This window comes from Panthera tigris, chromosome F3 (genome assembly GCF_018350195.1).
Source record: "Panthera tigris isolate Pti1 chromosome F3, P.tigris_Pti1_mat1.1, whole genome shotgun sequence".
Classification (NCBI taxonomy): domain Eukaryota; kingdom Metazoa; phylum Chordata; class Mammalia; order Carnivora; family Felidae; genus Panthera; species Panthera tigris.
Window position 1 is genome coordinate 57,575,569 of NC_056678.1, and position 25,586 is coordinate 57,601,154.

Below are 25,586 nucleotides of genomic sequence, written 5' to 3' on the forward strand. Positions count from 1 at the left end.
AATGTTATGCAGCTAAATTTTCGATCTATTCTTTTTGGTTTCTAAGCTTTCAAAGCTTTACTCAAACCCACCCAGTGGCTCTTAGACTGAACTAAACAGCAGGACATGGGGAGAGAGGGGATGACATGTAGGCTGTTCGTTCTTTCTTCTTAATCTACACATTTATACTTTTTTTAAACTTAGCAAATAGGAATCATGTAGATTTCTGGAAAAATTCCTTGTTTTATTAAAGTTCTATTTTTCTAAGGAATTCTGCTACCCAGTTTGGTGTTCTTAATGTGTACTTTCCTATATGTAAATTAGGGAGAAAATTCATCCCCTAAAGATGAAAATAACATAGCAAAGGCTAGTTGTAGTTCGCCTCTCTCTGGGCCCACAATTGCTGCTGTAGAATACAGTCTCTGTTTAGGCAGCGCACACCCAGGACTCCTCAGAGTGGCTCAGCTGTGGCTGAAGACAACCCTGCCCTGGGGTTTCCTCCCCAACAACTGAGATTTCAACTGTACCAACTTCGAGGTGCAGGACTTTTCAAGTGATGGAGCATCTCACCTTCAGCCAGGCCGCTAGAAGCAGGGTGAGTCACACGGGGATGTGTGGGTACTGTGATAAGAAGTCAGGGGTGCCTGAAACTCTGACTTTAAAATTTCCATCTTAGTGCAATAAGAAAGAATCAAAACATCGTTCCAGAAAGGTGATACAGTCCTAATCTTAGCAAATTCTATACAAACAGGTTTCTTCCTTTTATTACACTCCCAAAATGAGGTTCAAACAACAGATCCTGAAAATCTTCTAAAAGTTACTTCGCACTAAGGCACATTAGGGGCGCCTAGGTGGCTCAGTCGGTTAAGTGTTCAACTCTTGACTTCAGCTCAGGTTATGATCTCACAGTTCAGGAGACTGAGTCCCACGTTGGGCTCTGTGCTAACAGCTCAGAGCCCACTTCAGATTCTCTTTCTCTCTTTCTGCCCCTCCCTGGGGTGTGTGCATATGCGCGCACTCTCTCTCTCCCAAAATAAATAAACAAACATTTTTTTTAAAAGCACATTATTTCTTTTTCATGTTTATTTGTCTTGAGAGAGAGAGAGAGAGAGAATGAGAATAAGTGGGGGAGGGGCAGAAAGAGGGGGGGAGAGAGAGAGAATCCTAAGTAGGGTCCATGCTGTCAGAGGCCAACATGGGACTCTCTCTCACAAGCCAGGAGATCATGACCTGAGCCGAAATCAAGAGTCAGCTGCTTAACTGGCTGAGCCATCCAGGAGCCCCAAAAGCACATCATTTCTATGTTTCTGTCCTAGGTTTTCAAAATAATGCCACTAACAAGGATTAGACCTACATGTTTATATTTGCTGAAAAGACAGAGTAAAAGAAATTCAAAGATGGAAGGATTTAAAAGCTAACTGATTCAAAACCTCATTTTATAATAAAGAAAACAGAGTCTCAGGGAGGAACAGAATCCATGTCGGAGCCCAGACTAGAACCCATGCCTCCTGACATTTAATTCAGGTGGTCTTCCCATTTCATCACCCTGCCCGGTCATCCTGGGGTACAGCTGTTAACGGCCCTCCGAGAAGATGGGTCTTCCCTGGGATCTGACTCTACTCTCCTAGTCGACGAAAGCCTTTTCTCAAACGATTACTACTACTTATCACTTTATCCCAGGCCAACCTTCCCACAGTTTTTGAACCGATTTGGAACCGCAGGGCACTACTTGAACATGTGAGCCAGCGTACCCTACAGATATCTCTCTAGGCCTTCCTTCAAAACTACTTCCCCTCTCATTTCTGTCTTTCTGTGCCCAGTGCCAGGTCCTATCCCTCCATCCTGTTCCTTTACCTTCTCTCAAACTTACTGCTACCTATTTATTCTCTGCTATTCTCTGCTACCTATTTATTCTGTGATGGTACTTGTCCCACACTAGACTCCAAGCCTTCTAATTGGCCAAGCCCGTGCCTGGTAGGACTCAAGTCCACACGTCACACGGCCCACTGACACACAGACAAGTGGATAACGGCATTCCCATGCCTCCTTTCTTATATTCATAAAGATAATGGAATAACCCAGAAATCACTCTTACACATGAAACTCTACATCAACAAACAACCGATTCAAAGCTAGCATCCTTAAGTAATAGTATCCTCAGTAATGTTTTCCCTTGAATAGTTCAAGATTCTGGCTGATAGACCATACCCATGGAAAACACAAGTTAGAAAGATGTAAAAAGGGACAAAGTACTACCCTCTTAGTTGAGCCTAGAGCTCAGCTCTGTCTGCCACCATCCCAGCAAATGGACAAGCGATCCCAGAAGCAAGCATGAATTCTGCCCTGCAAGAACTAGCCAAGATGAAAGTTTGGGAAACATACCACTTACTTGGAAACAAATTCAGAGAAACTACTCCACTGGTTACCTGCCTAACCCTGCTTCGCCATCTCACAAATGTGCCTATCTAATAATATGAAGCCAGAAAAAGAAACTTCACGTGAATTAGCAGTCTAGTTTCTGGCATTTCAAACATTTTCAGGTTTTACTCCAAGAGGGAGAAAACCAAGCTCTGTCACTCTTCACTGCATTTTCTTTTCTAGGTCCTCTTTACCTCTCCATCTTTCCTTATGACACAGATCTGCCCTGTTTGTCAGGGCAGAGGGGGGCATGTACAAGCAGGAGTTCTACATTCTAAAAACAGGTTAGAAAATACTATCGTATGATTATATTACATAACATTATCATCATTAGGGTTTGATATGCCCTAAAATTCTAGATCTCAAGTCTTGCTGCTTGGGCATGATACTAGCTTGTCATGAAATGCACGGCAGTGAGCTCTTAGTACAAGCTCAGTGGCTTCTGGATGTGCAGTCACACGGGGCGGGGGGAACATGGGGGAGCATCTCGACCTACAGAACCATAAGCCCCTGGTCATGTGTAATTCCAAAGACACAAAGACATTCTTTGTCCCTAAGACACAGTATTCGAGGTTAGCAGACTGAAGATTAAAAGCCTCTAAGGACAGTAACCAAAAATAAATCATATCCTTAAAATTACCAACAGAGGTAAAGATGCATTGTTTCTTCATAACTAGGTGTTTCTCTCTAAGCTTAATTAGCTATTTATTTTGCCAAACAGTGTAAACTGTGCCAGAATATTAGGAAGTAAATCTAAAAACTGAAAGCCACCAGGAGGGCGGGAGAAGAAACCTCATGTAAATCAAATTTCTTTCAATAAACCCTCAACCTCAAAAAGAAAAAACAAATCTCCAGGTAAATCAGGATGGCGCATCAACAATGAACATGCTATCTACAAAGGCAAATACAGAACCGAAGGATGGAAAAGTACGTGTCCTAAATTGTTCTACAATGTCTGCTACGTTGTACCCAAGCAATGTGGCGTGTCGAAATCAGGTCACAGTACCGTGACATCTCTTCCCACAATAAAAAAATCTTTCCGCACACCATTGTGAGTAGAGGACAGCAGGCCTATCAAGAAGTGTTTGGCACTGATGTGACTTTAGGTTTGGTCACTTAACTCCAGGGAAGAGAGCAGCCATGGTCCTGGTGATTTGGAAGATGCTCACTGCAACATCTGCCACTCACTCACTATGTGCCAGAATCTGGGTTAAATGCTTTACACATAAATCTTAATTCTCACAGTAACTCTATGAAGGTATGTTAGTACCCCAGTTTTGAGATGGAGAAACAGATACTTAAGAAGATAACCCCCCTTCCCGGGTTACACAGTTGGGGCAGAGATAGGAACCCAGGCTTTGGAGTTCCCCTGTGCCGCTCCCACACGACACTGCTGAGGGAAGCTGGTCCCCTCTAAGCACATCTGCAACAGCACCTTTGATTCCTGCCTGCTCCACTGCTCTCCTCGCTGTTGACACTGGGAGTGACCAGGCAGAATGACTGACGCTGTGTCCAGAACTAAAGGGATGAAGAGAAGCTCTACCCCACTTGCTGGCTAAGAGGCAAGTGCCCCTCAGTGACGGAAGAAGTAAAGAAGGAGGGACGTGGATCAAGTGAGGTCTAACCTAATCCAATTCAGCCACTTGGTTGACTACAGTGACCTTTTTTGCAAAGGCTTGTCACGTATTTAATAATCTTGTTCAACTAGTCTCTTTTTAAAGAGAGCCAAGAAATAGTCCCGTCCCATTCAATGTAATTAAACATTGAACGAATGGACATATCGAGAGTCTTTATCAAATTAAAAAGGTCACGAACGCTGCAATAAATGCTAAGAAGTATGAAATTAAGCTTTGCCTTGAAAGTACTCAAACCTTACTGGGTGGTTTAATAGCTCACTCCGGGCTTCTCAGCCTCAGCAACTCTGACACTTCGGGCCGGAACTTTACTGGAGGGGCTGTTCTGTGCACTGCAGATACTTAGCAGCACCACTAGCCTCTACCTACCAAATACCCACAGCATTTCCCAGTTGGGACAACCACCGATGTCTCTAAACCCTGCTGAATGTCCCCTGCAGAGCAAAATGTTGTGAGCCACTGATTTAGCTGAATAAGAAACACACTGTAAAGTTGTTGTTTTTTTTAATTACCATGGGATCAACACCCTCCCTCACCCATGTGCCATAATCTCCCCCGGCCGGCTGACGGGATTACACAATCGTATAAAGAAAGAGAAGGAGCCATAGAGACTATGTGGCTCAAAATCCTCATTGTCCAGAAAAGGAAACCAAGGCTTGGAAAGAATAAATGGATTGTCACTAACCACACGAATGCCACAGGTAATAAATTTAAAGTAATACACATTCATACGGTCCTTGGACACTTTACCTGGCAGGTCTGGTTCCCTACCTCTAAAATCGGGGACTGGACGAATAGTCCAGATAAGAGGGAAGAACGAGGCCACGGTCTGTGGGTCAGAACCCCTGAGGAGGTCCAGATCCTCGATGTCTCGCACCTTTCTCCCTGCCTTGATCCATCCCACACAACACACTACAGGAGGGAAGCCCACTTCCACGTGCCAGCGCTGTATTAGGACAGAAAGACAAGAGCAAAGAGAATTCTCGGGCTTCACGTTCTTCCCTCCTCTGGGGAAGACAGAGGGACAAGTACACAGTAGTCAGACAAGGGGGCATGGGAGGGTCACCAGACCAGGCTGGGGCTGGCAGGGTGGAGGGTCAACAACAACAATGGAAATAACTCCTAAGCTAAATCCCGCAGAGAGAGTAGAAGGTAGCCAGGTTGGGGGCAGCAGGAGAGAGGAAGAGAAGGTGGACGTTCCTAGACTATTTCTGCGCCCTAGTTCTCTAGAAAACCACGAATTCGATATATTTGAAGGCCTACAGGCAACAGAGCCAGCAAGGGGCTGCTGTCACGGACAAGTCCAACAGTGTGAGGTAAGAGGGTCCACTGCAGCAGCAGGCAGGTGATGAAGAACTTCCGTCTACTGTGCTGAGGTACTTACACTTGATCTTGAGGACACGGGCGGTCACTGAAGGAGTTTCTGAGCAGTGAAACGAGCTGGTCAGATCTGCACTCTTTCTCAAGTGTGCACATATTTTAAACTTAAAAAAAAAAACTTCAAGATGTAAGGCAGATATAAAGCTGATTAGCATTTGCTTGTGATAGGAAAAAAAACAAAAAAAATAAAGAACAAAAACTAAATGTCCCTCAACAGGAGTATGGTTAAATAAATCTCAATACGTCTACACAATGAGATATTCAGCATTCCTTTAAAAGAACTAGATGATTTATATCTGCAGATATGAAAAAACCTCCAAATTACATTAAGCAGAAAAACAAAGAGGCAGAACATGAAAGCCACAAGGACTTTCCGGTAAGAGAGAAATAAACAAGGGGCGCCTGGGTGGCTCAGTTAGTTGAGCGATTGACTTGATTTCAGCTCAAGTCATGATTTCACGGTTTGTGAGTTCCAGTCCCCCATCAGGCTCTGCACTGACAGTACGGAACCTGCTTGGGATTCTCTTCTCTGCCCCTCCTCCATGTGTACTCTCTCTCAAAATAAATAAAAGAACTTTTTTAAAAAAGAGAGAGGGATAAATACATGAATTTTCCCCTTACTCTCCCCAGTGCCCTCAACCCTACTAAAAACAGCAGTTACAGAGTTTGCTTAAAGATAAAGACCAGGAAGGGCAAAAAGAATGAGAGGAGAAAAGCCACTAGAAAGCAGAAGGGCAGGTGCCAACAGATTTCACAGTCCCTAGAACTGACCACAGGCTTAGGAACCGGTACCAGGTCCCTCGGGAAAGGAGGGCAAAGATGTGGCTCAAATCTGGAGGCCTCGCTGAACGTGTGTTTGAGCAACAGTCATGTCTCCTGACCCCTCCCCCCCACTGCCCAGGCAGATGGCTGTCCCACCCTCCCCAGCTGAAGACCACGGGCCCATCGCTAAGCCAAAATGTACAAGCTACCCTACAGGAACGCCTGAGGAGTACAGATTTGAAATGAAATTAACCAACGATAAGCAAGAGCAGGAAAAAGTGGTGGCTGGCTGTGATGGGGAAACTAAAGGCAGCTCTCCTTCAAACATTTAGGCATAAATAAGGCCACCAAGACAGAGCCTGGACTACTTGTTGACCTGTGGCCAAAGACTGAGGAACAACTTTATGTTCACCTTTCATCACTGGCAAACAATGTTTTAGCTGCACTTTTCACACTAACAGACCAACTCACCAGAATCTATTAAAAACAAATCAATGGCCATATAGGTCAAAAGTTCTGAAGCCCCCAAAGAGGCCAAGGGATTTTAGAAACAGGCAGGAGGAATAGTAGAAAGAAGGACTGAGTTACACTGAAAGCCACGAGCTAGGCCCAGGTTTTTGAACTTTAGGACAACTGACATTTTGGGCTGGAAAATTCTTTTAGAATGCTGTCCTGTGTACTGTAAGGTGTTTAGCAGCGTCCCTGTCCTCTACCCCCTGAGATGCACCTTCCCCCAAGTTGTGACAACCTAAAATTTCTCTCGACAGTGCCCAATATCTCCCAAGGGGACAAAATCACCTCCAATTGAGAATCACTAGGCTAGACCCAGCATGCAGTAACATTAACAGGAAGGTCATTGGCAAAATGAGTGTTTCTAAGAGTCAAACACCAAAATCTCAATGAGAGCCCACCTTAGTAAGGAGAACCTCTGTAGCCATTTCCCCTTTTGTAAAAGAACCTAAAACATAACCTTGGTATAACTTGGGTGCTCTCCTCTGCCTGTGGCCAATCTGGTGCTTAGGTCTCTTATGCGGTGGGTGACTCCAGAGTCTAATGACACTAAAATAAGGCAAAATATTTTCCAGTATTATCCCAGATTATTAATGTTCTAAGAATCTCTAATCAGGTCATGCTATATCCAATTTCTCAGTCTATAAACAAACATTTCTCTGGGGCCCTCTCTCTGGCCAGCATGCATTCATTTCTTGTTAATCTGCTAAATCAAATTGTAAACTGTACTACACCACTTTCTGTAAAACAGACAAAACACATTCCAAAGTGTCTTCTGAATGGAAATTTTCCACGCGTCCTACCTTAACTGAAGGCCTCAACCCAGAAGCTTCTGTGCTTCCTGAAACCATTGCCCTGCAAATCCTGGATTCTCTATTTCCTACCGTTTGGACTTAATACACCAATGAAGGAAAGCTTATTAAATCTGCCTTAAAATTAAACCTTGTCCAGCTTCTTCCTTAACTGCCTCCATTTCTATTACTGCATGAGGCTGAGCAAAATACCCCCCGATCACTTCTTTCCCAAAGCAAACAAATTATAATCTAAACTAAAAGCCCTTGTAACCACACTGTAGAAAATACAGCAAAGCTATTTACTATCAGAGGATCATTCACCAGTAGGTGTTATAGTATAACTATGTTCTTTTACTTTGGGCAAGTAGGAATCCCTTAAGCTTATTTTTTGCACTTGTACACAAAGAGTTATTTGGGGCATTTTTATAGACTGAATTGTGTCCTCTCAAAATTCCCACGTTGAAGCCCTAATCCCTGATGGGACTGTTACCTGGAGATGGGGCCTTTAAGGGGGTAACTAAGGTTAAATGAGGTCAGAAGGGCAGAGCCTTAATCTGACAGACTGGTTATCCTTATAAGAGGAAGAGACACCATGACTCACTGCTCTCTCTTTGCACACAGAGGAAAGGCCACATAAGGACACAGTGAGAAGGTGGCTGTGTGCAAGCCAGGAAAAGGGGTCTCACCAGAAGCCAACTCTGACAGCACCTTGAACTTGAACTTCTAGCTTTCAGAACTGTGAGAAAATAGGGGCGCCTGGGTGGCTCAGTTGGTTAAGCGTCCGACTTTGGCTCAGGTCATGATCTCATGGTCCATGAGTTCGAGCCCCATGTCGGGCTCTGTGCTGACAGCTCGGAGCCTGGAGCCTGTCTCAGATTCTGTGTCTCCCTCTCTCTCTGACCCTCCCCCATTCATGCTCTGTCTCTCTCTGTCTCAAAAATAAATAAACATTCAAAAAAAAAAAATTAAAAAAAAAAAAAAAGAACTGTGAGAAAATAGATTTCTGTTAAGAGCCCAAGTCTGTAGTATTCTGTTACAGCAGCCAAGCTGACTCACGTAGGCATGAAATACCTACAGAAGAAAGAGATTTGTCCTCTAACGAAAGCTATCCTTAAAGTTCCTAAGCCTACCCATGTCACAAATGTATCCTTTCCTGAACATGGTGGCTACTGCTGATAAAGGGTATTAGAATATGCTTTCTTCACTGAGCCCTTATTATAGCGGACATCTCAGAATCACAGAAAGCTGAAGACGCTTCTCCCATCCTTAAAAGAGCTTTGTCCACACTGGTGCCAAATCTTTCTGATTACAGAAACCCTTCCCTCTCTTCTGCCAAAAATAAGAACCTACTCTCAAAGAGCTGACAGACTTATGGAGATAAAAGCACCCCGAAGTTTTTAGTTTTCTGCTGGACGCACTAACAGCCAGCTGGCCTCCAGGCCGGCATTCGGTGCTCGTGGTGGCTGTTGCTATGCTTTACTCTTAGCTACCCCACCTGTGGCTCATCTGCGCACCACTGCAGCCCCCCTAAAGACCAAAACACAACACCTCTCCAGTGTCAGACTATTCTCCTCTGCTGTTCATAATGACCACAACCCAGTGGTGGAGAACGCAACCATTGTTTTTACAGTTACAGCACCTTGACGCAGCCATAAATTGATTGCAAGACTTGTCTCTTATTCCAATACTGGTCTCAACTTCAATGTGGACAAGACCTACAAGTGAGACTCTCAGGAAAGGCAGGTTTTGAGTTTGTTGTCTGTTCCTTTATTTTAATTTAATTTAATTTAATTTAATTTTATTTTATTTTAGAGAGAGAGAGAGGGAGGGAGGAAGACAGGGGCAGAGAGAGAGGGAGGGAGAGAGGGAGAGAGGGAGAGACAGAAAGAGAAAGAGAGAGAGAGAGAATTAATCCCAAGCAGGCTCTGTGTTATCATCACAGAGCCTGCTGCAGGGCTGGATCCCACAAACCGTGAGATCATGACCTGAGCTGAAATCAAGAGTCAGTCACTTAATCGAGGGCCACCCAGGTGCCCCTTGCTGTCTATTCCTAACAAGAGACAGTAGAAAGTTCCTTCTCCATTCTGACAAGGTGGCTACCTCTCTTACCTTGACTACGGCATGCAATTCGTACATCTGCCGAAATTTATTCTGATTCTTGTTATGCCTCTAAAGCTGGCTATGCCTTTGGAATTTTCATGATCCTAGACAGTAGCAGAAATAACACAAGTCTCTTACCTCAGTTAACATTTCCAATAGCCCTGGTATCAACCATTTTGCTCAGCAAAACCTCACCTCCTAGTGATGTTATGCATGGACAGTGATGATGCTGCAGTGTAAGGCAGCAATCACATCCTTTCGCCTGGCCATCCTGCCATTTTTGTTCTCACTACCGAACAGTCTCCCTTCACAAAGATGCTGTCTTACTTTAAGGACAGGATCCAGGTTCCGGAAGATGGCGGCGTAGGAGGACGCGGGGCTCACAGCGCGTCCTGCCGATCACTTAGATTCCACCTACACCTGCCTAAAGAACCCAGAAAACCGCCAGAGGATTAGCAGAAGGGAGTCTCCGGAGTCAAGCGCAGACCAGGGCCCACGGAAGAGGGTAGGAAGGGCGGCGAGGCGGTGCGCGCTCCCCGGACTGGCGGGAGGGAGCCGGGGCGGAGGGGCGGCTCGCCGGCCAAGCAGAGCCCCCGAGTCGGGCTGGCAAAAGCGGAGGGGCCGGACGGACTGTGTTCCGACAGCAAGCGCGACTTAGCGTCTGGGAGGTCAGAAGTTAACAGCTCTGCGCGGAAAGCGGGAAGGCTGGAGGACAAAGGGAGGGAGAGCTGCTGAGCCCCCGGACGGCAGAGCTCAGCTTGGCGGGGAACAAAGGCGCCAGCGCCATCTCCCCCGCCCATCCCCCAGCCAAAATCCTAAAGGGAACCAGTTCCTGCCAGGGAACTTGCTCACTCCGCGCAAACACCCAACTCTGTGCTTCTGCGGAGCCAAACCTCCGGCAGCGGATCTGACTCCCTCCCGCTGCCACAGGGCCCCTCCTGAAGTGGATCACCTAAGGAGAAGCGAGCTAAGCCTGCCCCTCCAGCCCCCGTGCACCTTGCCTACCCACCCCAGCTAATACGCCAGATCCCCAGCAACACAAGCCTGGCAGTGTGCAAGTAGCCCAGACGGGACACGCCACCCCACAGTGAATCCCGCCCCTAGGAGAGGGGAAGAGAAGGCACACACCAGTCTGACTGTGGCCCCAGCAGTGGGCTGGGGGCAGACATCGGGTCGGACTGCGGCCCCGCCCACTAACTCCAGTTATACACCACAGCACAGGGGAAGTGCACTGCAGGTCCTCACCACGCCAGGGACTCTCCAAAATGACCAAACGGAAGAATTCCCCTCAGAAGAATCTCCAGGAAATAACAACAGCTAATGAACTGATCAAAAAGGATTTAAATAATATAACAGAAAGTGAATTTAGAATAATAGTCATCAAATTAATCGCTGGGCTTGAAAACAGTATACAGGACAGCAGAGAATCTCTTGCCACAAAGATCGAGGGACTAAGGAACAGTCACGAGGAGTTGAAAAACGCTTTAAACGAATTGCAAAACAAAATGGAATCCACGATGGCTCGGCTTGAAGAGGCAGAGGAGAGAATAGGTGAACTAGAAGATAAAGTTATGGAGAAAGAGGAAGCTGAAAGAAAGAGAGATAAAAAAATCCAGGAGTATGAGGGGAAAATTAGAGAACTAAGTGATACACTAAAAAAAAATAATATACGCATAATTGGTATCCCAGAGGAGGAAGAGAGAGGGAAGGGTGCTGAAGGGGTACTTGAACAAATTATAGCTGAGAACTTCCCTGAACTGGGGAAGGAAAAAGGCATTGAAATCCAAGAGGCACAGAGAACTCCCTTCAGACGTAACTTGAATCGATCTTCTGCACGACATATCATAGTGAAACTGGCAAAATACAAGGATAAAGAGAAAATTCTGAAAGCAGCAAGGGATAAACGTGCCCTCACATATAAAGGGAGACCTATAAGACTCGTGACTGATCTCTCCTTTGAAACTTGGCAGGCCAGAAAGGCTTGGCACGATATCTACAGTGTGCTAAACAGAAAAAATATGCAGCCGAGAATCCTTTATCCAGCAAGTCTGTCATTTAGAATAGAAGGAGAGATAAAGGTCTTCCCAAACAAACAAAAACTGAAGGAATTTGTCACCACGAAACCAGCCCTACAAGAGATCCTAAGGGGGATCCTGTGAGACAAAGTACCAGAGACATCACTACAAGCATAAAACATACAGACATCACAATGACTCTAAACCCGTATCTTTCTATAATAACACTGAATGTAAATGGATTAAATGCGCCAACTAAAAGACATAGGGTATCAGAATGGATAAAAAAACAAGACCCATCTATTTGCTGTCTACAAGAGACTCATTTTAGATCTGAGGACACCTTTAGATTGAGAGTGAGGGGATGGAGAACTATTTATCATGCTCCTGGAAGCCAAAAGAAAGCTGGAGTAGCCATACTTATATCAGACAAACTAGACTTTAAATTAAAGGCTGTAACAAGAGATGAAGAAGGGCATTATATAATAATCACAGGGTCTATCCACCAGGAAGAGCTAACTATTATAAATGTCTATGCGCCAAATACCCGAGCCCCCAGATATATAAAACAATTACTCATAAACATAAGCAACCTTATTGATAAGAATGTGGTCATTGCAGGGGACTTTAACACCCCACTTACAGAAATGGATAGATCATCTAGACACACAGTCAATAAAGAAACAAGGGCCCTGAATGATACATTGGATCAGATGGACTTGACAGATATATTTAGAACTCTGCATCCCAAAGCAACAGAATATACTTTCTTCTCGAGTGCACATGGAACATTCTCCAAGATAGATCATATACTGGGTCACAAAACAGCCCTTCATAAGTTTACAAGAATTGAAATTATACCATGCATACTTTCAGACCACAATGCTATGAAGCTTGAAATCAACCACAGGAAAAAGTCTGGAAAACCTCCAAAAGCATGGAGGTTAAAGAACAGCCTACTAACGAATGAGTGGGTCAACCAGGCAATTAGAGAAGAAATTAAAACATATATGGAAACAAACGAAAATGAAAATACAACAATCCAAACGCTTTGGGATGCAGCGAAGGCAGTCCTGAGAGGAAAATACATTGCAATCCAGGCCTATCTCAAGAAACAAGAAAAATCCCAAATACAAAATCTAACAGCACACCTAAAGGAAATAGAAGCAGAACAGCAAAGGCAGCCTAAACCCAGCAGAAGAAGAGAAATAATAAAGATCAGAGCAGAAATAAACAATATAGAATCTAAAAAAACTGTAGAGCAGATCAACGAAACCAAGAGTTGGTTTTTTGAAAAAATAAACAAAATTGACAAACCTCTAGCCAGGCTTCTCAAAAAGAAAAGGGAGATGACCCAAATAGATAAAATCATGAATGAAAATGGAATGATTACAACCAATCCCTCAGAGATACAAACAATTATCAGGGAATACTATGAAAAATTATATGCCAGCAAATTGGACAACCTGGAAGAAATGGACAAATTTCTAAACACCCACACTCTTCCAAAACTCAATCAGGAGGAAATAGAAAGCTTGAACAGACCCATAACCAGCGAAGAAATTGAATCGGTTATCAAAAATCTCCCAACAAATAAGAATCCAGGACCAGATGGCTTCCCAGGGGAGTTCTACCAGACATTTAAAGCAGAGATAATACCTATCCTTCTCAAGCTATTCCAAGAAATAGAAAGGGAAGGAAAACTTCCAGACTCATTCTATGAAGCCAGTATTACTTTGATTCCTAAACCAGACAGAGACCCAGTAAAAAAAGAGAACTACAGGCCAATATCCCTGATGAATATGGATGCAAAAATTCTTAATAAGATACTAGCAAATCGAATTCAACAGCATATAAAAAGAATTATTCACCATGATCAAGTGGGATTCATTCCTGGGATGCAGGGCTGGTTCAACATTCGCAAATCGATCAACGTGATACATCACATTAACAAAAAAAAAGAGAAGAACCATATGATCCTGTCAATCGATGCAGAAAAGGCCTTTGACAAAATCCAGCACCCTTTCTTAATAAAAACCCTTGAGAAAGTCGGGATAGAAGGAACATACTTAAAGATCATAAAGGCCATTTATGAAAAGCCCACAGCTAACATCATCCTCAACGGGGAAAAACTGAGAGCTTTTTCCCTGAGATCAGGAACACGACAGGGATGCCCACTGTCACCGCTGCTGTTTAATATAGTGCTGGAAGTTCTAGCATCAGCAATCAGACAACAAAAGGAAATCAAAGGCATCAAAATTGGCAAAGATGAAGTCAAGCTTTCGCTTTTTGCAGATGACATGATATTATACATGGAAAATCCGATAGACTCCACCAAAAGTCTGCTAGAACTGATACATGAATTCAGCAAAGTTGCAGGATACAAAATCAATGTGCAGAAATCAGTTGCATTCTTATACACTAACAATGAAGCAACAGAAAGACAAATGAAGAAACTGATCCCATTCACAATTGCACCAAGAAGCATAAAATACCTAGGAATAAATCTAACCAAAGATGTAAAAGATCTGTATGCTGAAAACTATAGAAAGCTTATGCAGGTAATTGAAGAAGATATAAAGAAATGGAAAGACATTCCCTGCTCATGGATTGGAAGAATAAATATTGTCAAAATGTCAATACTACCCAAAGCTATCTACACATTCAATGCAATCCCAATCAAAATTGCACCAGCATTCTTCTCGAAACTAGAACAAGCAATCCTAAAATTCATATGGAACCACAAAAGGCCCCGAATAGCCAAAGTAATTTTGAAGAAGAAGACCAAAGCAGGAGGCATCACAATCCCAGACTTTAGCCTCTACTACAAAGCTGTCATCATCAAGACAGCATGGTATTGGCATAAAAACAGACACATAGACCAATGGAATAGAATAGAAACCCCAGAACTAGACCCACAAACGTATGGCCAACTCATCTTTGACAAAGCAGGAAAGAACATCCAATGGAAAAAAGACAGTCTCTTTAACAAATGGTGCTGGGAGAACTGGACAGCAACATGCAGAAGGTTGAAACTAGACCACTTTCTCACACCATCCACAAAAATAAACTCAAAATGGATAAAGGACCTGAATGTGAGACAGGAAACCATCAAAACCTTAGAGGAGAAAGCAGGAAAAGACCTCTCTGACCTCAGCCGTAGCAATCTCTTACTCGGCACATCCCCAAAGGCAAGGGAATTAAAAGCAAAAGTGAATTACTGGGACCTTATGAAGATAAAAAGCTTCTGCACAGCAAAGGAAACAACCAACAAAACTAAAAGGCAACCAACGGAATGGGAAAAGATATTTGCAAATGACACATCGGACAAAGGGCTAGTATCCAAAATCTATAAAGAGCTCATCAAACTCCACACCAGAAAAACAAATAACCCAGTGAAGAAATGGGCAGAAAACATGAATAGACACTTCTCTAAAGAAGACATCCGGATGGCCAACAGGCACATGAAAAGATGTTCAACGTCGCTCCTTATCAGGGAAATACAAATCAAAACCACACTCAGATACCACCTCACGCCAGTCAGAGTGGCCAAAATGAAGAAATCAGGAGACTATAGATGCTGGAGAGGATGTGGAGAAACAGGAACCCTCTTGCACTGTTGGTGGGAATGCAAATTGGTGCAGCCGCTCTGGAAAACAGTATGGAGGTTCCTCAGAAAATTAAAAATAGACCTACCCTATGACCCAGCAATAGCACTGCTAGGAATTTATCCAAGGGATACAGGAGTACTGATGCATAGGGGCACCTGTACCCCAATGTTTATAGCGGCACTCTCAACAATAGCCAAATTATGGAAAGAGCCTAAATGTCCATCAACTGATGAATGGATAAAGAAATTGTGGTTTATATACACAATGGAATACTACGTGGCAATGAGAAAAAATGAAATATGGCCTTTTGTAGCAACATGGATGGAACTGGAGAGTGTGATGCTAAGTGAAATAAGCCATACAGAGAAAGACAGATACCATATGGTTTCACTCTTATGTGGATCCTGAGAAACATAACAGAAACCCATGGGGGAGGGGAAGGAAAAAAAAAAAAAAAAGAGGTTAGAGTGGGAGAGAGCCAAAGCATTAGAGACTGTTAAAAACTGAGAACAAACTGAGGGTTGATGGGGGGTGGGAGGGAGGGCAGGGTGGGAGGGAGGGCAGGGTGGGTGATGGGTATTGAGGAGGGCACCTTTTGGGATGAGCACTGGGTGTTGTATGGAAACCAATTTGACAGTAAATTTCATATATTAAAAAATAAAAAAAAATAAAAAAAATAAAAAAAAAATAAATAAATAAATAAAAGGAGGTACAGAGGAACTTTGTAGGGTAATAGAAATATCCTGTATCTTGTTTGGGCTATTGGTTACATGACTATACAGGCATACCTCATTTTATTGGACATGGCTTTATTGCACTTCACAGATAATTGCTTTTTTTTTTTTTTTTACAAATTGAATGTTTGTGATAACACACATTGAATAAATCTATTTGGTGTCACTTTCAAAAAAAAAAAAAAAAAAAAAGGACAGGATCCAAATTCAAAGAAGCTCTGTTAAATACAGCAGGATCATTTTAACACCAGGTAACATCTCAATATCACTATCCTGGCCCACTTTTGTTGTCATTCAAATACCTTCTCCTTTGCCATGTATAGAAGATCCTGACAAGGCACAAGGGTTCAAAGGGGGATAATCAGAACAGCTAGGAATGACTTGTACACCCAAAATTGTCGTCAACTGTCTCACTGGCCGTGTATGCCAAATCCACTGTGTGAGAAAATCAGTTGAGACAAAGAGAACAAGCTACCATCATCCACAAGGGCCATTTGTAAACAACCAAATTTTATCCAAATGAAGAAATGTGCTACACGTAAGTTAATGTGTTTTGGACCGAGTAGAAACATATTTCAGCTTTTTACTGAAACAGTTAAAAGAAGTTTTACTCCTAAAGTTAGGATAGCCTTACCAATAAACAGAAGTTGGCACGCCTTAACAGACGCAAAGAAAGTATAAGAATATACACACTCTAACCAGGCGATCATTGCTCACATCACCCAGGATCAGCTGGAACAGTGGCACATCAATATAAAATCTTATAATATAAGCCGGCCCATGAAAAGTCATGAGTATGAGAGACACAACTAACTAATCAAAAGACCCACTACAACTTACTCCACAGAGCAGCAAAGGTGAGCTTTCTAAATCAGAAATAGTGTGGTTTCTGATCACATTAAGAATAAACTCCAGGGCCGCCTGGGTGGCTCAGTTAAGCGTCCAACTTCAGCGCAGGTCATGATCTCACAGTTCAGGAGTTTGAGCCCTGCACTGGACTCTCTGCAGTCACCCCAGAGCCCGCTTCGGATCCTCGGGCTCCCTCTCTCTCTGCCCCTCCCCCACTCACACTTTCTCTCTCTCTCTCTCTCAAAAATAAACATTAAAATAAACTCCACAGGGCATCTGGATGGCTCAGTCAGTTAAGCATCCAACTTTGCCTCAAGTCATGATCTTGCTGTTTATAAGTTTGAGCCCTGCGTCAGGCTCTGTGCTGACAGCTCGTAGTCTGAAGCCTGCTTCACATTCTGTCTACTTCTCTCTGCTCCTCTCCTGCGTGCTCTCTCTCTCTCTCTCAAAATAGATAAACATCAAAAAAAAATTTTTAATAAAAAATAAAAATAATAAACTCCAAATTCATAAAGCCTTACATCAGGACTATTGCTTCTCTGACCCCAAATTGTAGCTTCGATCATTTTCTACTCTGGTACGTTACAATGCCACGAGGAAGTACACACTTAGAGAAGGCACACTGTCATGTGAGCCAAAAAGCAGGGATATGACACACTATCAGTAAACTAACCCCCTTAATATTATCAGGTTAATTAATATTACATCTAGTATTTAATATTTATTAATATTAATACTTAATATTACAGAAAATGTAACAGACACACAACTCTCCAACTATGTCATTCACTAGGAAAAATCCATTCCAGAAAGAACCAACTATGCCCCAGTAGACACAGTAAGATGTAGGCCTCTAGGTCTGTAAATAAATACCGTAACTCAGCACCAGCACCCTTTTAGATGTTTAACAGTAACTGTCCCAATGGAACCTCCCCGGAGATCACAAATGCGTGTGTCCACTTTAACGCGCAATGTCTGTGAGGTTTATTCCAGAAAACCTCAAACTTACCCAGGAGCTTGTTGTATTACTCACAACAGTCACTTAGCTATAGGTTTCTAGAAAACAAATACTGTATGTAGCCAACGCCACACGCAAAGTAGCTACCAGTCACACCGCCTCTTTCTGAGAGGTTCTCCAAGCACACCCATCTCCTCCTGAGAGGTTTACTCACGCGGTCATGCGGAGCCTCCAACCCTCTTTACACACACCCCCTCGCCTTTCTTTCCGCCCCCATAGTAGCTAATGAGACCTCTGGTGGATGCCCCATCAGAGGGCAGCATTAAGAGGCAGGCTGACATCCCACGGAGTGGCCGGGCATAAATACTACGCCCCACCGTCTGCAAATGTCCTGTACTGGGTAGTGATGAAGAGACTCCATCAAATCCTCTTATGAGCTCTGGGTGTGAAACAAAGAGGAGAAAATAATCTAAGACAACCACAAATGAAAGACACAAATAACAGCCATGAAACAGTGTAGATCGTGAGTAAGCGGAAGCCAGTCGGTCTTGGTAAAAACAGAGACAGAGTACAGCTGAGTCCCCATGATGACACCGCACTAGAAGGGCAAGGAACAAGGTGTCTGTTTGCCGAAGTGACGGTGTAACAAGTTCCTCGAGCTGCATTACATCTTATTCAACACATTCCAATTCTCCGTAAGGCCTTCTGAACTGGTTTCCTGTTCTTAATCTCCCCACGGAGCTTTTCCACCAACTGGCATGACATAGCAGGCTCCGCTTCCTACAACACAATGCCCTTCCATTTCTCCCTCAAACCTATTCTAGTTTTCCCCACCATCCATCCATCTGCTCAAGCCAAACGCCCGCACAAGCCAAAAACCAAAAGTAAGTTTTCTTTTTAGAAAGAAACTTGTAGTGGATATTTTCAAACACTGCCAAAAATGAAGAGACTGGTACCTATCACCTGGCTTTAGGGAGTACCAACACCTTGCCAAGGATGTTTCATCTACTCTTCATCACATCCCAGGATCACAGAAGTAAATCCTCGGTTTTTTTCCCCTTTCATCCCTCACAACCAACTGAGAGCAAAATCTTATTATCTCTAAACTTATCCCGAATCCATCACTATCTCATTTTCACTAATATCACCTTAGTGGAAGCCATCATCATTTCCCAGCTACACTACCACAACAGCTTCCTAACTGCTCTCCCTGCTTCTACTTTCGCTCCCTATTTCAACTTATCCCAAAAAGCAGCGAAGATGAATTTTAAAAGTGAGAAGTCAGCTATGTGCGGTTTCCTATCACATTTACAAGAACTCCAAATTCACAAAGCCTTACATGAAGCCCGCCAATTTCTCTGACCCCATCTCATAGCCTCCAGTCCTGCCAAGCCACACTGGCCTTCTTTATGTCCTCCAAACTCCAAGCCCAGTCCTGCCACAGGGCCTCTGCATGAGCTGTTGCCCTGGCCTGCGATGTTCTTTGCCAGATCTTCACGTCGCTGACTCCCTGTTGTCTTTCAGACCGCAGCTTAAATGTGGCATCCTCTAAAAAGCCTTCCTAGGCCACCCAAGCTATAGTAGTCACTTGATCACTTGCCATCACATCACCGTTTGAATCCCCTACATAACTCTGATTACCACCATTTGATACTTTTATCTATCTTTCTGAAAAAAAATTTTCTCTCCCCATTAGAGTATAAGCTGCTAGAACAGGGATGATAAGAAGATCTACCCAATATATATGTTCATTCTTCTTTCTTCATAAAAAATTGTAATTTTGTTCAGTCATGGGCCTCAGGAGACGTTGACCCTTTATCTTCCAACTCGAGGGAATGGTATGACTGACTGATGAAAAATCTATCCCCTGCCAGTGACTAGTTCAAAAATGAGTGTCTGGCCTTATTCTGGCCAAGAAGATACAGGCAAGGCTCGCTAGAGGTTTCTGAAAAAGTTGTTCCCTGCTCCTGTAAGAGTCTGTTTTCTCCCTCTGGTCACGAATGAAGAAACATGGTGCCACACTCCATCTAGAGAAAAACAATCTTTAGGATGAAGTCAGTACTGTATATGCAGAGGAGACAGAAGGAAAAAACTTAAGTCCTTGATGACATAGTTGAATCTCCTGATCAAACAACCTATGAGTCCATACTACCTCTGACTTCCTTCTATATGAGCTAATGAATCTCCTTGTTATTTAAGCCAGTTTAGGTTAGATTGTCTATTACTGATAGATGAAAATACATCCAGGGACTTCCTCTACTTACTCATTGCTATACTTCCAGCATCTAGAAAAATGCCTAGATTATGATGGGCACTTAACAAATATGTGTTGAATAAGTAGAGGAGTCTAAAATAATAACTAATCAAGGAGAAAGAATCCTAAAACAGTTATTCTCCATTCAGCCTGCTTAGCTGGCTGACTTAAAGTCATTAAATCCTTAAGAAAGGTATCTACTTGGGGTGCCTGGGTGGCTCAGTCAGTTAAGCATCTGACTCTTGACCTCGGCTCAGGTCATGATCTTACAGTTTGTGAGATCAAGCCCCCCATCGGGCTCCATGCTGACAGCAGCACGAAGCCTGCTTGGGATTCTCTCTCTGTCCCTCCCCTGCTAACACGTGCACATGCTCCCTCTCCCAATGTAAATAAATATATACCTTAAAAATATTTGCTTAAGTACTATTAAGTAAGCATAAAGATGTCCTTGACAAAGGTTTTCAAATGTTGACCTAACACTGGAATGTGTCACCATCATTACAAAAGGAAAATGCCACTTTCAAAAAGCATGCATACATTTATAAAGACTTACAGGTTCTTGGGGTTCTGTTTCTTCCCATGCTCCCCAACCATCATCTTCCCAGCTTGTTGATTTACCTATTATTAAAAAAGATGAAAAGTGCTTACATGAAACAAAGAGCTTAACAATATTTTTAAAAACATTTCTCTAAACATAATAGAACACCTGATATATATATATAAATACATATTATATAAATATAATGTTGGCATTAAGGAAGAAAAAGGTAAACTATACAATGGCAAAATTTTGCTGTACGTAATAATTAGGAAACATTCGGGCTGAATTTCCAAATCTATGTAGAACTGTGCAAGTTATTTGGATGTTAAGATACTGGATATCAAGTTTCCACATTTAAACCAAACCACAAAGGTGAATTTTAAAAATCTTTAAAATTACAAATATTTGTTGCTCAGACATGAGACAAATTAAATGCACACAGTGACAAAAAACACACCTAACATTTCACACGGATACCTTAATGTAACTTTTTTTTAATAAAACAAAGTATCAATGAAAAAAACTGAATTTTGAAACAAGAGGTCTATAATTTCTGATATTTTCTGACACTCTGTGATTTCCTTCACATGAGAACATTTGCTCAGATTAAAATAGGATGTTCAAGAAACACCGTAACAAGGAATTAGAATCTCAAAAAGGTATGGAGAGTATCTTTGAATTTATCTCTTATGATATATCACATCAGAAGAAAAAAAACTATTACTTTTGAGCAACTATTCTGAGACAAACATTTTATATATGTTACCTCAAACTAAATTAAAAAACAGATAAAGTTCAAAGAAAACGTGAAAAGATCAGGCAGTTGCATAACTAGAAACTTAGGCCCCAGAATCAGATTGCCTAGGTCCACATCCTGGATCTAGGACTTACCAGCAAGTTAGCCCATATTTGCAAACTTTACTTGTCTCCGTAAAAGCATGGAAATCAGAAGTGCTTACTATCTCGTCAGATTGTTATAAGGATTTAAATCAAATAGCATACTAAAATCCTCAGTGCCTGACACATAGTAAGTTCTCAATGCTAATCATCAAGAGTTAGTTATTAAAATACTACAAAATATAAACAAAATATTGTATTTAAACCAGTCAAGCTTCATATTTCTAGCAAAGAATCATTTTAAAAGATGGGACTAAACCAGATACCTAGGATGCTTACAGTGGGAAGGACACATATATAACATTCAATTATATATAAGGTTTTAAAAGTTGCTAAACTCAATTACATATAGATGGTAAGAAAGTAACAGTCTGGTACCTGGAATCATGGCTCAATTAGCTTTGTGATAATATTCTCATCTTTGGTACTGAAATACCAGGTAACTACTTCCTAATTGCCAAGCACATTCCTAGCCATATTATAAGTCCTAAAGCAGCACTATCATTTGATTAACACTGCATAGCTTGTAGAAGATCTCCATATACACGTCAAATAAACAACTTAACAGATGCTCTGTTACATACCACGTGCATGTGCCATGCCCTGTACTGGGAACAGAGAAAAATTCAAACATATTCCTTGTCCTTAGAGGATGTGTGACCCAATGCAGACAAACACATAACTATAGTACATGGTGAGTGCCGTAACAACTACTTAATATAAAAAAGAGGAGATAGTGAGAGAGATGTCACAAAATGCAGGGAAGAGTCACCGTAGGTCTTTCAAGAGCAGCCAGGAACTTTTCAAATTTACGTGAAAAAAAAAAAAGGTTAACATGAGCAAAGGCAAAAAGAGGCCACTCACATATAGGGGTTATCACATAACAACTAACATATTCAGATTTCTATGTGTCTAAGTGCTTTATAGACATTAATTCACTTACACATGCCAAGGATTCTTTATCGTCCCTTTACTACAATGAGAAAACCAGATCACTTAGTTTATATAGCTGGATCAAGATCACAGAGCATTAAGTGGTGGAGTGGGGTTTGAAACCAGGGCTCCTGGAGTTCTAAAGCCCACGCTCACACATATTCTGCTATACTTACTCTCTACTCTCCTATGGCTTATGAAGGAGCATAAAAACTAGGAAACGTGGGGCTTACAGTTAAGGACAAAAAGCAAGATGACATATTATTTTAAATTTTTAAAAATGTTTTATTTATTTTTGAGAGACAGAAACAGAGCATGAGCAGGGGAGGGGCAGGGAGAGAGGGACACAGAATCCAAAGCAGGCTCCAGGCTCCAAGCTGTCAGCACAGAGCCCGATGCGGGGCCCACACTCCTAAACTGTGAGATCATGACCTGAGCCGAAGTCTGAGGCTTAACCCACTGAGCCACCTGACATATTATTTTAAAACAGAAACATTCCTGGGGCGCCTGGGTGGCTCAGTCGGTTGAGCGTCCAACTTCGGCTCAGGTCATGATCTCGCAATCTGTGGGTTCGAGCCCCCAGCTCAGAGCCTGGAGCCTGCTTCGGATTCTGTGTCTCCCTCTCTCTCTCTGCCCCTCCCCCACTCATGCTCTGTCTCTCTCTGTCTCAGAAGTAAATAAACATTAAAAAAAATTAAATGCATAAAATAGAAACATTCCGAAGGGGTGCCTGGGTGGCTCAGTCGGTTGAGCGTCCAACTTCGGCTCAGGTCATGATCTCATGGCTCACGAGTTCGAGCCCTGCATCGGGCTCTATGCTGATGGCTCAGAGCCTGGAGCCTGTTTCCGATTCTGTGTCTCCCTCTCTGCCCCAACCCACTCGCATTCTGTCTCTCTCTCAAAAATAAATAAACATTAAAAAAAAACCTTAAAATAGAAACATTCCCTTGATATCAAGATTTGGAAACTTTTTCTAAATTGGAAAATTACAGTTTGTTCTTTGGCAATCTAATTCAGTTAGGCAATTTCTTTACTCTCCTAATTTTCCCATTAGACCAAAAACAATTGCCTTATTGTGGGCCGATGGCAACTAGGCCATCCCATCTACAGAGTTTTAGAAAATGCACTATTTTTCTTGTTCAAGAAAGGAAAGTACCTTGAAAAGCTTATCCCTCTAAAATCCATAATTCAATTTTAATACTGCTATAAAATGAATATATCGAAATACCACAATCTCAGAAAGACCATGTAGAATTGCAAGCACATAATGGGGTCAGCTAATGGTTCACTCCCTCAGTCAGTCACTGATTCATTCAACAAACATGACATCTTTTGTGTGTTGGCCACTGTGCTAAGTGCTAGAGACACAAAAGCAAATAAGCCTTCAAAGAGCTTAGTTTGGAAATTAAAAAAAAAAAAAAAAAGCTTAGTTTGTGCACATAACTTCTGAACAAAACAATGAAAAATGTCTTATTTCTCCTCCATACTGAAATAAAAAGCACCTGACTCAATTCACAAATGACTCATACAATCAAACACAAGACAGCAGCAATTTGGATTTCCTGCCCCTGCAGAGACCTGGTATCTCTTCATAGCAGAATCAGAAACATCCAGGAAGAGAAAGACCTTGACAAATTCTTTATACGAGATATTTATGTTCATGAAGGTTTATCCATTTCTCGAGGCCCCTGATAGAAGTTTCTCTTAACAAGAGGGGAAGGGGACTTAATCAGGCATCTCCCCCTATCATAGGAATATATTTTCTAAAGAAGTCAGAGCTTAATGGAAGGTGAAACAGAACTATTACTCAGGAAGGTCAAAGATGTTTCTGAAGGTTGGTCTAGAATCCTAAGCCTATTTATAATACTGTAAGAAAATGAATTCTGATTCTCATCAACTCAAAAGTGGAAACCGTTTTTTTTTAAAGGGAGACATTTGGAAACTGGGTACTACCCTTATGGCTATTTCTACTCTGTGCCGGTGATGTAAATTTTGCAGCCTCCTGAAGTCTGCTGAAAATCATTTGATACCATTTTGCAGAGTGCTGTCTGACGGCTACTGTCAGCTGTTAAAAAGTGTTGGAATCTTGCACTTCACTGAGGTTATTTCTTATGCCCTCAAACCGTGCAAGCAGGCCAAGCACATTCTTTAAAAAAAAAAATGGTTTATATTAAAAAAATATCTGATGAATGTCTAATCAAGTTGCCATTCAGGCGAATAATTCTGTTCAGGCAGTCTTTCCCTCTGGTAACTTTTCTATGAAGGCTGGTGTTCTACAAGTGATCCCGTAGTCAGCGTTTTTTAAATGATCCTTAATCAAAGTTGTAGATAACAAAACCAACGTATTTAATGTATTTAAGAACTGCGCACTATTCAGCGTCAATATGAAACATTACTATAGGACCTTAAGATCTATACATTCTATGTACTCATAATGAAATAACACTAACTTTTCATTATTACTTACTATAAAGAAAAGCTAAAAATCATTCACCATGATTGTCTCTTAGAATAAATAGACAAAAATCTCCTATGGGGCAGGGTAATTTTAAAGGCCCAAGCTGCGGTATAACGTAAGAGGTAAGCCAATTTAACAGTGTATTCTAGACTAAGGACACCAGAACATACAACTTCTTTAGGGTAGTCAGGGTCCAGTATGAAAATTCCAAACGCTCCACAATTCACCAAATCATTTAGCCATTGGCAATCACCTAGTTTGCTTACTAAGCTAAGTGGCACTCATTTTAGTCAAAGGCTAGACTATAGATTATAAGGTCATTTTAAATGTTTTCCCCATTTATTAAATAAGTAGCAAACATCCAATCTTCAGAAAGCAAATCTTTAAATGACACTGTCAGCAACTGCCTATGCCTTTCATTATGCTAAAGTCTAATTCAACAAAATTGATCAGAAAATTAAGAGAATGGGATTCACATTCACTGCCTTATAAAATTAGAGTTACTGTCTCTTCTGCAGATTCCTCTCTCTAGGTAGCGCTGCAAGAGGTGGAAATAATGAATCAGGGATGACTGAAGTTCCAGGGATGGCCTCACCCTGTAAATCTGAAGCAGACCGTCCACGCATCACTCTCTGAGGAACACCGGCTTCAAAGATAAACTTTAATGCCAATCTAATCTGATCCTAATTATCCTTTTTTCCTTTGCCTGCCGCCACCCTTCTATTCTCTCCAATTAGACTCTTCACTCATTGGTGGCCA

At 42.1% G+C, this 25,586-nt stretch overlaps 1 protein-coding gene across 5 annotated transcripts in view; it reads right to left on the reverse strand.

The window, feature by feature from the left end:
* RAB3GAP2 (RAB3 GTPase activating non-catalytic protein subunit 2) overlaps positions 1-25,586 on the reverse strand; it is a 107,630-nt gene that overhangs the window by 66,565 nt on the left and 15,479 nt on the right. For all 5 annotated transcript variants that reach the window (XR_006214183.1, XM_042976793.1, XM_042976792.1 and 2 more), the window contains exon 2: positions 20,552-20,616. Coding sequence is in view for 4 of the 5 variants with exons in the window: in XM_042976793.1 (XP_042832727.1) it covers positions 20,552-20,616 (65 nt within the window). In the remaining variant the exon portion in view is untranslated. The remainder of the gene's footprint in view (positions 1-20,551; positions 20,617-25,586) is intronic.